Consider the following 13,860-nt stretch of genomic DNA (forward strand, 5'->3'; position numbering starts at 1 on the left):
ATGACCTCTTACTCTTCAGTAGCAAGTTCATTTCTGTAACTTACCTCTTTTTATTCTTGCTTCCTTAATTTCTTCACAGAGTTTATTAAATTCTGGATCCAATTCAGCTGCAATGATGGCATGCGCAGTGTCCTTCAGGGTACAAGCCCTGTGCCTAATTATTTTATCTGTTAAAAAGTTGGTATACATTTATTATACATACAAGTGAAATAACATGAACAAAGGGCATCTTAAAAAGAAAAGGAACACAAAAATTTAAATAAAACTGTGACTGCAATGAGAAGCCTGGGCACCTCGACGAAGAGCAGCCCCCTGCTCGCCACAACTAGAAAAAGCCCACGCACAGCAACAGACTCAACACAGCCAACAAAAAAAATTTTTTAAAGGCTTTATCAAAATAATTAATTTAAAAAACTGAAAAGCATTTCTAGCTAAGAAGCAAGCTCATTTAAATGATGAGCAAAAAATAAATATAATAAGCTACTCAATCAAGTTGACAATCCTCTGAGAACTATACTTTTAGAACTTCAAAGTACTAAGCCTACTTAACAAACCATTACCTCAAAGATATGGCTTAATTTTATATTTTTCAAAAATGTATGACATTCAATAAAGATTTTTAAAAGATTTACAGGATATTCACCGTATGTCCAGCACCAGAGCTACCATGGATAGATACCGAGATTTCAGAAAACCTTACATAATTTTCTCCACGAGAAAAAACTGGTCAAAACTATGCTAAATTAAGGGTGACTGATTAAAAAATTGTGACAGGAACAGACAAATACAATAAGGCACTCTAAGATAAGAATGCAAGATGACATAAATTGCAGGTAGATCTAGGAGAGAAGTGCATACTCTGTTCTAGATAAACTATATACCTAAAATTGCTACTAAAAGAAGAGTCTCTGCTTTACACTAACAGAGGAGTCCTCATTAACCAACAATATGCATAAACAGTGCTCCCTAGAGCTGTGCAACTCCAAGATATTAAAAGTCAAGTTAATATACCAAGGTCACTTAATTTGTAACAGAATTTAGCATCTAAGTCACAAAATAACATCTGCTTTTCCACCTCTAGTAAAGACAAAAAGTATAAAGATGTATTTTATTTATAACTTTTCTTATTAGAAAGTCTAATAGTTCACTGCAGAAATCTTATAAAAACAAGCATGCAGCGCTCAAAAAGCAATCCACTGGTATATTTCCTTCCAATGTATTTTCTCTAAACTTTCACTCAATAAATATTGTCAACTGTACCAGGAAGTAAGTCAGGTGATGGCTACACAGTAGTGAACAAAATAGACAGGTGTCCACTTTCAAGGAGCTTTTCAGAATAGTATAGGAAAGAGGTATTTTACCAAATAATCTCATATACACATATAAACACCTTCTCCTACCCCTCCCTCACCCCCCAAAAAACCTGTAACAGCTATGATGAAAATCTACAGAATACTGGTGTGGATACCAATTTTGAATGGGCAAGTCAGGAAAGACTTCTCGGAATTAGTGGCATTTAAGTTGAGACTTAAAGCATGCATTGGGGTAGCCACTGACAAAGGGAAAAACCAGTGCAGGTTCAGAAAATACAATGTGAGAAAGTTCTGGAGTAAAAAGATCTTGGAGATTTTAAGAAACTGAAAGGTAGCCTAAGTGATCAGCACACAATAAGCAAGAGGCAAATGGGAATCTGACCATATTCAAAGGATTTTAGATCTTATCCCAAGAGCAATGAAAAGTCATTGAAAAGATCCAAGCAGAGAAATTACATGATTTAAATGCTCATCTTCGAAAGATCTCTCTGGCTGTTCCCTAGAGACTGGATTGAGAGGGTCAAGCATAAAACCAGGGAGTATAATCGGAAGGCAATTTTTAGTGAAAAGAGAAGAGAGAACTGAACCAGGTAATGGTGGTGGTAGTGAAGGAAAGGAAGACTACAGCTTTGAAATGTGTTCTCAATGACACAACTTGGTAGTAAAGCAGGGGATGAGATAAGCATCAAGGAAGATTCCCTAGCTTCCTACATGAAAAATGGGAGGATGGAAGTACCGCTTACAAAAATAAAAATTTAAAAAAAAGGAAAAAAAATCCTACAGTATAATTAGAAAGGAAGTAGGAAAAGAAGTTAGAGATTTGCGCTAGTTTAAGGAGTTTAGTTTTGACATGACTAAAAAATATCTAATAGAGCCTGAGCCAAGATCGCAAAGTAGAAGGACGTGCTCTCACTCCCTCTTGCGAGAACACCAGAATCACAACTAGCTGCTGGTCAATCATTGACAGGAAGACACCGGAACTAACCAAAAAAGATACCCCACATCCAAAGACAAGGGAGAAGCCACAATGAGACGGTAGGAGGGGTGCAATCACAGTAAAAAAAAAAAAATCCCATAAATGCTGGGTGGGTGACTCACAGACTGGGGAACACTTATACCACAGAAGTCCACCCACTTGAGTGAAGGTTCTGAGCCCCACGTCAGGTTCCCAAACTGGGATCCGGCAACTGGAGGAGGAATTCCTAGAGAATCAGACTTTGAAGGCTAGTGGGATTTGATTGCAGGACTTCGACAGGACTGGGGGAAACAGAGACTCCACTCTTGGAGCACACACACAAAGTAGTGTGCCCATCGGGACCCAGGGGAAGGAAGAGTGACCCCAGGGGAGACTGAACCACACCTACCTGCTAGTGGTGGAGGGTCTCCTGCAGAGGCGGGGGTGGCTGTGGCTCACCATGGGGACAAGGACACTGGCAGCGGAAGTTCTGGGAAGTATGCCTTGGCGAGAGCCCTCCCAGAGTCCGCCATTAGCCCCACCAAAGAGCCAGGTAGGCTCCAGTGTTGGGTCGCCTCAGGCCCAACAACCAACAGGGAGGGAACCCAGCCCCACCCATCAGCAGTCAAGTGGATTAAAGTTTTACTGAGCGCTGCCCACCAGAGCAACAGTCAGCTCTACCCACCACCAGTCCCTCCCATCAGGAAACTTGCACAAGCCTCTTTGATAGCCTCATCCACCAGAGGGCAGACAGAAGAAGCAAGAAGAACTACAACCCTGCAGCCTGTGGAACAAAAATCATATTCACAGAAAGACAGACAAGATGAAAAGGCAGAGGGCTATGTACCAGACGAAGGAACAAGATAAAACCCCAGAAAAACAACTAAATGAAGTGGAGATAGGCAACCCTCCAGAAAAAGAATTCAGAATAATGATAGTGAAGATGATCCAGGACCTCGGAAAAAGAATGGAGGCAAAGATTGAGAAGATGCAAGAAATGTTTAACAAAGACCTAGAAGAATTAAAGAACAAACAGAGATGAATACAAGAACTGAAATGAAAAATAAACTAGAAGGAATCAATAGCAGAATAACTGAGGCAGAAGAATGGATAAGTGGTCTGGAAGACAGAATGGTGGAATTCACTGCCACAAAACAGAATAAAGAAAAAAAGAATGAAAAGAAGGGCTTCCCTGGTGGCGCAGTGGTTGAGAGTCCGCCTGCCGATGCAGGGGACACGGGTTCGTGCCCTGGTCCGGGAAGATCCCACATGCCATGGAGCGGCTGGGCCCATGAGCCATGGCCACTGAACCTGCGTGTCCGGAGCCTGTGCTCCGCCAACAGGAGAGGCCACAACAGTGAGAGGCCCACGTACCGCAAAAAAAAAAAAAAGAATGAAAAGAAATGAAGACAGCCTAAGACACTTCTGGGATAACATTAAATGCAACAACATTCACATTATAGGTGTCCCAGAAAGAGAAAAGACAGAGAAAGGACCCGAGAAAATATCTGCAGAGATTAGAGTCGAAAACTTCCCTCACATGGGAAAGGAAATAGCCACCCAAGTCCAGGAAGCGCAGAGTCCCAGGCAGGATAAACCCAGGAGAAACATGCCAATACACATAGTAATCAAACTGGCAAAAATTAAAGACAAAGTAAAATTATTGCAAGCAGCAAGGGACAAATGACAAATAACATATAAGGGAACTCCCATAAGGTTAACAGCTGATTTCTCAGCAGAAACTCTACAAGCCAGAAGGGAGTGGCATGGTATACTTAGTGATGAAAGGGAAGAACCTACAACCAAGACTACTCTACCCAGCAAGGATCTCATGCAAATTCCATGGAGAAATCAACAGCTTTACAGAAAAGCAAAAGCTAAGAGAATTCAGCACCACCAAACCAGCTCTACAACAAATGCTAAAGGAACTTCTCTAAGTGGGAAACACAAGAGAAGAAAAGGACCTACAAAAACAAACCCAAAACAATTAAGAAAATGGTCATAGGAACATACATATCAATAATTACCTTAAATGTGAATGGATTAAATGTTCCAGCCAAAAGACACAGGCTTGCTGAATGGATACAAAAACAAGACCCATATATATGCTATCTATAAGAGACCCACTTCAGACCAAGGGACACATACAGACCGAAAGTGAGGGGATGGAAAAAGATATTCCATGGAAATGGAAATCAAAAGAAAGCTGGAGTAGCAATCCTCATATCAGATAAAATAGACTTTAAAATAAAGAATGTTACAAGAGACAAGGAAGGACACTACATAATGATCAAGGGATCAATCCAAGAAGAAGATATAACAATTATAAATATATTAGCACCCAACACAGGAGCACCTCAATACATAAGGCAACTGCTAACAGCTATAAAAAAGGAAATCGACAGTAACACAGTAATAGTGGGGGACTTTAACATCTCACTTACACCAATGGACAGATCATCCAAAATGAAAATAAATAAGGAAACAGAAGCTTTAAATGACAACAGACCAGATAGATTTAATTGATATTTATAGGACATTCCATCCCCAAACAGATTACACTTTCTTCTCAAGTGTGCACGGAACATTCTCCAGGATAGATCACATCTTGGGTCTCAAAACAAGCCTCAGTAAACTTAAGAAAATTGAAATCATATCAAGTGTCTTTTATGACCACAACGCTATGAGATTAGAAATTAATTACAGGGAAAAAAACGTAAAAAACACAAACACATGGAGGCTAAACAATACGTTATTAAATAACCAAGAGATCACTGAAGAAATCAAAGAGGAAATCAAAAAATACCTAGAGGGGCTTCCCTGGTGGCGCAGTGGTTGAGAGTCCGCCTGCCGATGCAGGAGACACGGGTTTGTGCCCCAGTCTGGGAGGATCCCATGTGCCGCGGAGCCGCTGGGCCCGTGGGCCATGGCCGCTGAGCCTGCGCGTCCGGAGCCCATGCTCCGCAACGGGAGAGGCCACAACAGTGAGAGGCCCGCGTACCGCAAAAAAAAAAATCAAGAAAACACCTAGAGACAAATTACAATGAAAGCACGACGATCCAAAACCTATGGGATGCAGCAAAAGCAGTTCTAAGAGGGAAGGTTATAGCAATACAAGCCTACCTCAAGAAACAAGAAAAATCTCAAATAAACAATCTAACCTTAAACCTAAAGGAACTAGAGAAAGAAGAACAAACAAAACCCAAAGTTAGCAGAAGGAAAGAAATCATAAAGATCAGAGCAGAAATAAACAAAATAGAAACAAAGAAAACAATAGCAAAGATCAAGAAAACTAAAAGCTGGTTCTTTGAGAAGATAAACAAAATTGATAAACCATTAGCCAGAATCATCAGGAAAAAAGAGGGAGAAGACTCAAATCAATAAAATTAGAAATGAAAAAGGAGAAGTTACAACAGACACCGCAGAAATACAAAGCATCCTAAGAGACTACTACAAGCAACTCTATGCCAATAAAATGGACAACCTGGAAGAAATGGCCAAATTTTTAGAAAGGTATAACCTTCCAAGGCTGAACCAGGAAGAAATAGAAAATATGAACAGACCAATCAAGAGTAATGAAATTGAAACTGTGATTAAAAATCTTCCAACAAACAAAAGTCCAGGACCAGATGGCTTCACAGGTGAATTCTATCAATCATTTAGAGAAGAGCTAACACCCATCCTTCTCAAACTCTTCCAAAAAACTGCAGAGGAAGGAACACTCTCAAACTCATTCTATGAGGCCACCATCCCCCGATACCAAAACCAGACAAAGATACTACAAAGAAAGAAAATTACAGACCAATATCACTCATGAATATAGATGTAAAAATCCTCAACAAAATACTAGTAAACAGAATCCAACAACACATTAAAAGGATCATACCATGATCAAGTGGGATTTATCCCAGAGATGCAAGGATTCTTCAATATATGCAAATCAATCAATGTGATACACCATATTAACAAATTGAAGAATAAAAACCATGTGATCATCTCAACAGATGCAGAAAAAGCTTTTGACAAAATTCAACACCCATTTATGATAAAAACTCTCCAGAAAGTGGGCATAGAGGGAACCTATCTCAACATAATAAAGGCCATATACAACAAACCCACAGCAAACATCATTCTCAATGGTGAAAAACTGAAAGCATTTCCTCTAAGATCAGGAACAAGACAAGGATGTCCACTCTCACCACTATTATTCAACATAGTTTTGGAAGTCCTAGCCACGGCAATCAGAGAAGGAAAAGAAATAAAAGGAATACAAATTGGAAAAGAAGAAGTAAAACTGTCACTGTTTGCAGATGACATTGTACTATACATAGAGAATCCTAAAGATGCCACCAGAAAACTACTAGAGCTAATCAATGAATATGGTAAAATTGCAGGATAGACAATTAATGCACAGAAGTCTCTTGTATTCCTATACACTAATGATGAAAAATCTGAAAGAGAAATTAAGGAAACACTCCCATTTACCATTGCAACAAAAAGAATAAAATACCTAGGAATAAAACTACCTAGGGAGAAAAAAGACCTGTATGCAGAAAACTGTAAGACATTGATGAAAGAAATTAAAGATGATACAAACAGATGGAGCGATATACCATGTTCTTGGACTGGAAGAATCAATGTTGTGAAAATGACTATACTACCCAAAGCAATCTACAGATTCAATGCAATCCCTATCAAATTACCAATGGCATTTTTTACAGAACAAGAACAAAAAATCTTAAAATTTGTATGGAGACACAAAAGACCCCAAGTAGCCAAGGCAGTCTTGAGGGAAAAAAAGAGAGCTGGAGGAATCAGACTCTCTGACTTCAGACTATACTACAAAGCTACAGTAATCAAGACAATACAGTACTGGCACAAAAACAGAAACAGAGATCATAGGAACAAGATAGAAAGCCCAGAGATAAACCCAGGCACCTATGGTCAACTAATCTATGACAAAGGAGGCAAGGATATATAATGGAGAAAAGACAGTCTCTTCAATAAGTGGTGCTGGGAAAACTGGACAGCTACATGTAAAAGAATGAAATTAGAACACTCCCTAACATCATACACAAAAATAAACTCAAAATGGATTAGAGACCTAAATGTAAGACTGGACACTATAAAACTCTTAGAGGAAAACATAGGCAGAACACTCTTTAACATAAATCACAGCAAAATCTTTTTTGATCCACCTCCTAGAGTAATGGAAATAAAAACAAAAATAAACAAATGGGACCTAATGAAACTTCAAAGCTTTTGCACAGCAAAGGAAACCATAAACAAGACAAAAAGACAACCCTCAGAATGAGAGAAAATATTTGCAAACGAATCTCAACGGACAAAGGTTTAATCTCCAAAATATATAAACAGCTCATGCAGCTCAATATTAAGAAAACAAACAACCCAATCCAAAAATGGGCAGAATACCTTAATAGACATTTTTCCAAAGAAGACATACAGATGGCCAACAAGCACATGAAAAGCTGCTCAACATCACTAATTATTAGAGAAATGCAAATCAAAACTACAATGAGGTATCACCTCACACCAGTCAGAATGGGCATCATCAGAAAATCTACAAACAAATGCTGGAGAGGGTGTGGAGAAATGGGAACCCTCTTGCACTGCTGGTGGGAATGTAAATTGATACAGCCACTATGGAGAACAGTATGGAGGTTCCTTAAAAAACTAAAAGATAGAATTACCATATGATCCAGCAATCCCACTACTGGGCATACACCCAGAGAAAACCATAATTCAAAAAGACACATGCACCCCAATGTTCATTGCAGCACTATTTACAATAGCCAGGTCATGGAAGCAACCTAAATGCCCACTGACAGACGAATGGATAAAGATGATGTGGTACATATATACAATTGAATATTACTCAGCCATAAAAAGGAACGAAATTGGGTCATTTGTTGAGACGTGGATGGATCTAGAAACTGTCATACAGAGTGAAGTAAGTCAGAAAGAGAAAAACAAATATCGTATATTAATGCACATATGTGGAACCTAGAAAAATGGTACAGATGAACCAGTCTGCAGGACAGAAATTGAGACACAGATGTAGAGAACAAACGTAGGGACACTAAGGGGTAAAGCGGCAGCGGGTGGGGGTGGGGGTGTGATTGGGAGATTGGGATTGACATGTACACACTGATGTATATTAAATTGATGACTAATAAGAAACTTGCTGTATAAAAAAGTAAATAAAGTATAATTCAAAAAAAAAAAATCCAAGTGAAGATATGCAGGCAAATGAATAGTAGATCTCGACAATTATGACCAAATAGCCACAATGTGTAATCTGTATTTATTATTTAAAATTTTGTACTTCCCTAAGCCTTAAAAAAAAAGAAAAAAGATTATGGCATAAGAGACATATAATAAACTGCACATATTTAAAGTATACATTGTGATATGGCTTTGACCTAAGTACAAATCCATAACATCATCATTATATCAAGATAATGAATATATCCACCCATCACCAAAAGTCTCCTGGTGCCCCTCTGTCATCCTTCCTTTCACTCTTTACACAACCCTCCATTCCCAGGGAACCACAGGTCTGTTTACTGTTACCATAGATTACTTCATATTTTCTAGAATTATGTACACTATAATAGATATGAATCACATATATCTCTATATATTAATGTATATATAATTCTAACATATTTTATAAATACTATATAAATGGGGTTATAAAGTATATATTCTTTTTTTGTCTGGATCTTTTACCTTGTCATAATTATTTTGACATTAATACCTATTGTTTTATATAATACTGTATAGCAACTACACTTCAATAAAAATTAATTTTTAAAAAAATAATAAAAATACCTATTATATTGTATGATCAACACTCCATTCCTTTTTATTGCTGAGTAGTATTCCACTATTGGATATAATACAATTTATCCATCACATGTTGATTGACATTAGGGATAGGTTCTGGGTTTTGGCAATTATAACAATGTTACATAAATATCATGAACAAGTCTTTATATGAACATATGCTTTCATTTCCCTTGAGTTAATATTTAAGAGTGGGAATGGCTAGCTCAACAATGGGTGTATGTATGTTTAACAATCTTAAAACTGCCAAGCTTTTTCAAAGTTGTACTATTTTATATCCCTATATTCCAGTTCCAAGTGTCAACACTTGGTATGATCAGTCTTTTTAATTTTAGACATTCTTATAGGTGTTTAGTGGTATCTCATTATGCTTTTGATTTGCATTTTGTTAAAGATTAATGAAGCTGAGTATACCTTCATGTTCTTATTTTCCCTTTGTACATCATCTTTGGTGAAGTGTCTTCAAATCTTATACCTATTATTTTAATTGGGTTTTCTTATTATTAAATTTTTAAATAAACTTATTTATTTATTTATGGCTGCATTGGGTTTTCGTTGCTTCATGTCAGCTTTCTCTAGTTGCGGCAAGTGGGGGCTACTCTTCATTGTGATGCACGGGCTTCGCATTGTGGTGGTTTCTCTTGTTGCAGAGCATGGGCTCTAGGCATGCAGACGTCAGTAGTTGTGGCATGCGGGCTCAGTAGTTGCAGCTCGCAGGCTCTGGAGTGCAGGCTCAGTAGTTGTGGTGCTTGGGCTTAGTTGCTCCACTGCATGTGGGATGTTCCCAGACCAGGGCTCGAACCCATATACCCTGCATTGGCAGGCAGATTCTTAACCACTGTGCCACCAGGGAAGTCCCTTATTATTAAATTCTGAGAATTCTTTTAATAGTCTGGATACAAGATAGCTTTTATATTTAAGGTATATTATCCATTGAGATTCTTTATATAGATAAGAGGTCTTTTTTTTGGCATACTTATATCCAATTGTTCTAGCACTGTTTGTTGAAAAGACTACTTTCTCCACTGTACTGACTTTGTACCTTTGTCAAAATGCCACTGACTCTATATGTGTGGGTCCCTTTCAGGACTCCATATTATTCCATTGCTCTATTTGTCATTCTTTATGCCAATATTACACTGTCTAGATTACCCTAACTTTATGTCTTGAAATAAGGTGGTATTAAGTCCTCCAACTGTTTTTACTTTACAAAGCTGTTTCGACTATTTTAGATCCTTTCCATTTTCATATGAATTTTAGAATCACCTTGTCCATTTCTATAAAATGCCTTCTGGAATTCCGAATGAGGTGGTTCAATTTGAGAACTGACATCTTCACAATGCTGAGTCTCCCAATCCATGAACACAATATATCTCTCAGTCTATTTAGGTTCTCTTTAATTTTTCTCAGTAATGTTTTGTAGTTTTCAATGTATAGACCTTGCCTATCTTTTGTCAGATTTATCAACATCTCATGTTTTTTCATGTTAATGAAAACAGTAATTTAAAATTTCAATTTGCTATTGTTTGGGACTAGTATTGTATTTCCATAAATACAACTGAGTTTTGTAATTGATCTTATATCCTGCAACCTCACTAAACACACTTGCTAGTTCTAACAGTGTCTTTGCAAATTCCATAGGATTTTCTATGTAGACATCATGTTGTCTACAGATGAAGATAGTTTTACTTCTTCATTCCCAAACTAGATGCCTCTTATTTCTTTCTCTTACCTTACTGCACTTGCTGGAACCTTCAGTATAATGTTGGGTAAAAGTGGACATCTTTGCCATGTTCTTGACCTTAAGGGGAAGCATTTAGTCTTCTGTCATTAAGTATGATGTGAACTGTAGGCTTTTTGTAGATGTCCTTAATCAGACTGAGGATGGTCCTTTCTACTCCTCGTTTGCTTACACTTTGTACTCAGGAATACCTATTGGATTTGTCAAATATTTTTGTGTAACAGACTTCTTAGTCTGTTAATACAGTGACTTACATCGATTGGTTTTCAAATTTTAAACCTATCTTGCATTCCTTGCATATTCAAGCAGGAATAAACCGTACTTAATCACAAGGTATTATCTTTTTAACATATTGGATATAACTTGCCAAAATTTTTATGTTCGTGAGGGATACGGGTCTATAGTTTATTTGGTCTTTTTTCTTTTTTCCCCTTGTAATATCTTTTTCAGAGTAATGCTAACTTTATAGACTAGGTTGGAAAGAATTCTCTCCACTTCAATTTTCTGGAAAAGTTTGTGTAGAACTAGTATTATTTTTTTTCCCTAAATGTTCAGTAAAAATTAACCAGTGAAGGCATCCAGGCCTGAAGTTTTCTTAATGGGAATGTTTTTAACTGTTAGTTCAATTTCTTTAATAGAAAAAGAATTACCTATTCACATTATACATTTCTTCTTTCATGAGCTTTTTTTTTGTCTTTCAACAAATTTATCCAATTTACCGAAGTTGTCAAATGTATTGGCATAAAGCTGTTCATAATGTTCCCTTACTGTTCTCTTAATATATGTAGAATATGTAGTAATGTTACCTCCTTCATTCTTGTTAATGGTAATTTGTGACTTCTCGTTATCCTGACCAGCTCCACTAGAGATTTATCAATTACCAATCTTCTAAAAGAACCAGCTTTGGGTTTCCTTGGTTTTCTCAATTTTTTTTCCTGTTTACTATTTTATTGACCTGCTCAGATCTTTATTATTTCCTTTCTTTTGCTTACTTTGGGTTTTATTTGCTCTCTGTTTCCTAGTTTCTCAAGTTGGGAGCTCAGGTCAGTGATTTGAGACTTTTCTTCTTTTCTAATTTAAGTATTTAGTGCTATAAATTTCCGCCTAAGTAATGCATTAGCTGCACCTCGTACGTTTTTATATTTTCATTTTATCCACTTTAATAATTTTTAAACTTCTCTTCTGATTTCTTCCTTGATCCATGGAGTTATTTAGAAGCGTGGTATTTAGTTTCCAAATATCTTTTCCAAATAACCTTTTTTATTGATTTCTAATTTAATTCCACTGTGGTCAAAGAACATACTTTGTATGACTTGAATCCTTTTATATTTAATAAGACTCATTCTGTGGCCCAGAATATGTTCTATCTTGGTGAACATTCCAGTGCATTTGAAAATAATGTGTATATATGTTGCTACTGGGAAAAGTGTTCTATAAATATCACTTAGATAAAGTTGATGGATAGGGTTGTTCAAGTCTTCTATATCTTTACTGACTTTCTGTGTACTAGCCTTATCTAGTTTTAAGAGAGGGATATTGAAGTCTCCAAGAAATTACAAATTTCACTATTTTTCCTTGTAGTTCTATCAATTTTTGCTTCATGAATTTTAAAGCTCTGTTATCAGAAGCAATAAATATTTAGAATTATTATGTGTACTTGATAACTATGAAATAATCTTCTTTAACCCAGGTATCTTTAGCCTGAAATCAACTCTGATATTTATGTAATCACTCCAACTTGGTATGATTATGGTATTTCATGCTTTTAATCTATTTGTAGCTTTATATTTAAAGTGGGTTTCTTGTAAAAAAAAAAAAGAAACTAATTCAAAAAGATATATGCACCCCAATGTTAATAGCAGCATTATTTACAATAGCCAAGATACAGAAGCAACATAAGTGTTCATCAACAGACGAATGGATAAGGAAGATGATATATATATATATACACATACATATATATACATACACACATACACACACGGAATATATATATATATGTATATATATACTACTCAGCCATTAAAAAAATGAAATTTTGCAATTTATGACAATATGGATAGACCTGTAGGGTATTGTTTAGTGAAATGAGTCAGAGAAAGACAAATACTGTATGTTATCAGTTATATGTCGAATCTAAAAAATAAAACAAACAAATGAATATAACAAACCAGAAACAGACTCACAGATATAGAGAACTAGTGGTTACCAGTGAAAAGAGGGAAGGGGGAGAGACAAGATAAGGGTAGGGGATTAAGAGGTACAAACTACTATGTATAAAATAAGTATGCTACAGGATATAATGTACAGCAAAGGGAATATAGCCAATATTTTATATAACTTTAAATGGAGTATAATCTATAAGAATTTTGAATCATTACTTATATAATACTATAAATCAGCTATGCCTCAATTTTTTATAAAGTATATGGGAGGAAAATGAATGAATAAGTTATCTTTTTAAAATAACCTTAAACAAACAAGAAAGTGGGTTTCTTGTAAAGGAACCTCATTAGTGCAGTAGGTAGAGTGTCAGTCTCATCAAGTGGGTTTCTTGTAGGGAGGATATGGTTGGGTCTTACTTTTTTATCCAAAAGACACTCTCTGCCTTTATTTGTGATGTTCAAGCCAGGTATCAGCAAGTGTTTCTGTATAAGGCCAGAGAGTAACTATCTTAGGCTTCTCAAGCCATAAGGTCTCTGGCAAGTATTCAAAGCGGCCCCTGTAGCATAAAAGCAGCCCTAGACAACACGGAAACAAATGGGCATGCCTGTGTTCCAACTATAAAAACTTCATTTACAAAACCAGGCAGTCAGTTTGACTGTAGTTTGTTGATCCCTGGTTTAGGGGATCATTTGCTTTTAATATAATTTATGTGATTATTAATATGCTTGCTATTTACTCTCTCCTTGTCCCACATGCTCTTTGTTCCCTTTTTCCTCTTTTTTTCTCAATTCTTTTGGATTATGTACAGTTTTATG

The 13,860-nt window shown here is 36.6% G+C and overlaps 1 protein-coding gene across 3 annotated transcripts in view; it reads right to left on the reverse strand.

Moving 5' to 3' along the window:
• ATAD2B (ATPase family AAA domain containing 2B) overlaps positions 1–13,860 on the reverse strand; it is a 155,962-nt gene that overhangs the window by 17,215 nt on the left and 124,887 nt on the right. For all 3 annotated transcript variants that reach the window (XM_032652570.1, XM_032652569.1, XM_032652571.1), the window contains exon 23: positions 45–167. In XM_032652570.1, the coding sequence (XP_032508461.1) occupies positions 45–167 (123 nt within the window). The remainder of the gene's footprint in view (positions 1–44; positions 168–13,860) is intronic.

The sequence above is a fragment of the Phocoena sinus genome, chromosome 13 (genome assembly GCF_008692025.1).
Source record: "Phocoena sinus isolate mPhoSin1 chromosome 13, mPhoSin1.pri, whole genome shotgun sequence".
NCBI classification, from domain to species: Eukaryota; Metazoa; Chordata; class Mammalia; order Artiodactyla; family Phocoenidae; genus Phocoena; species Phocoena sinus.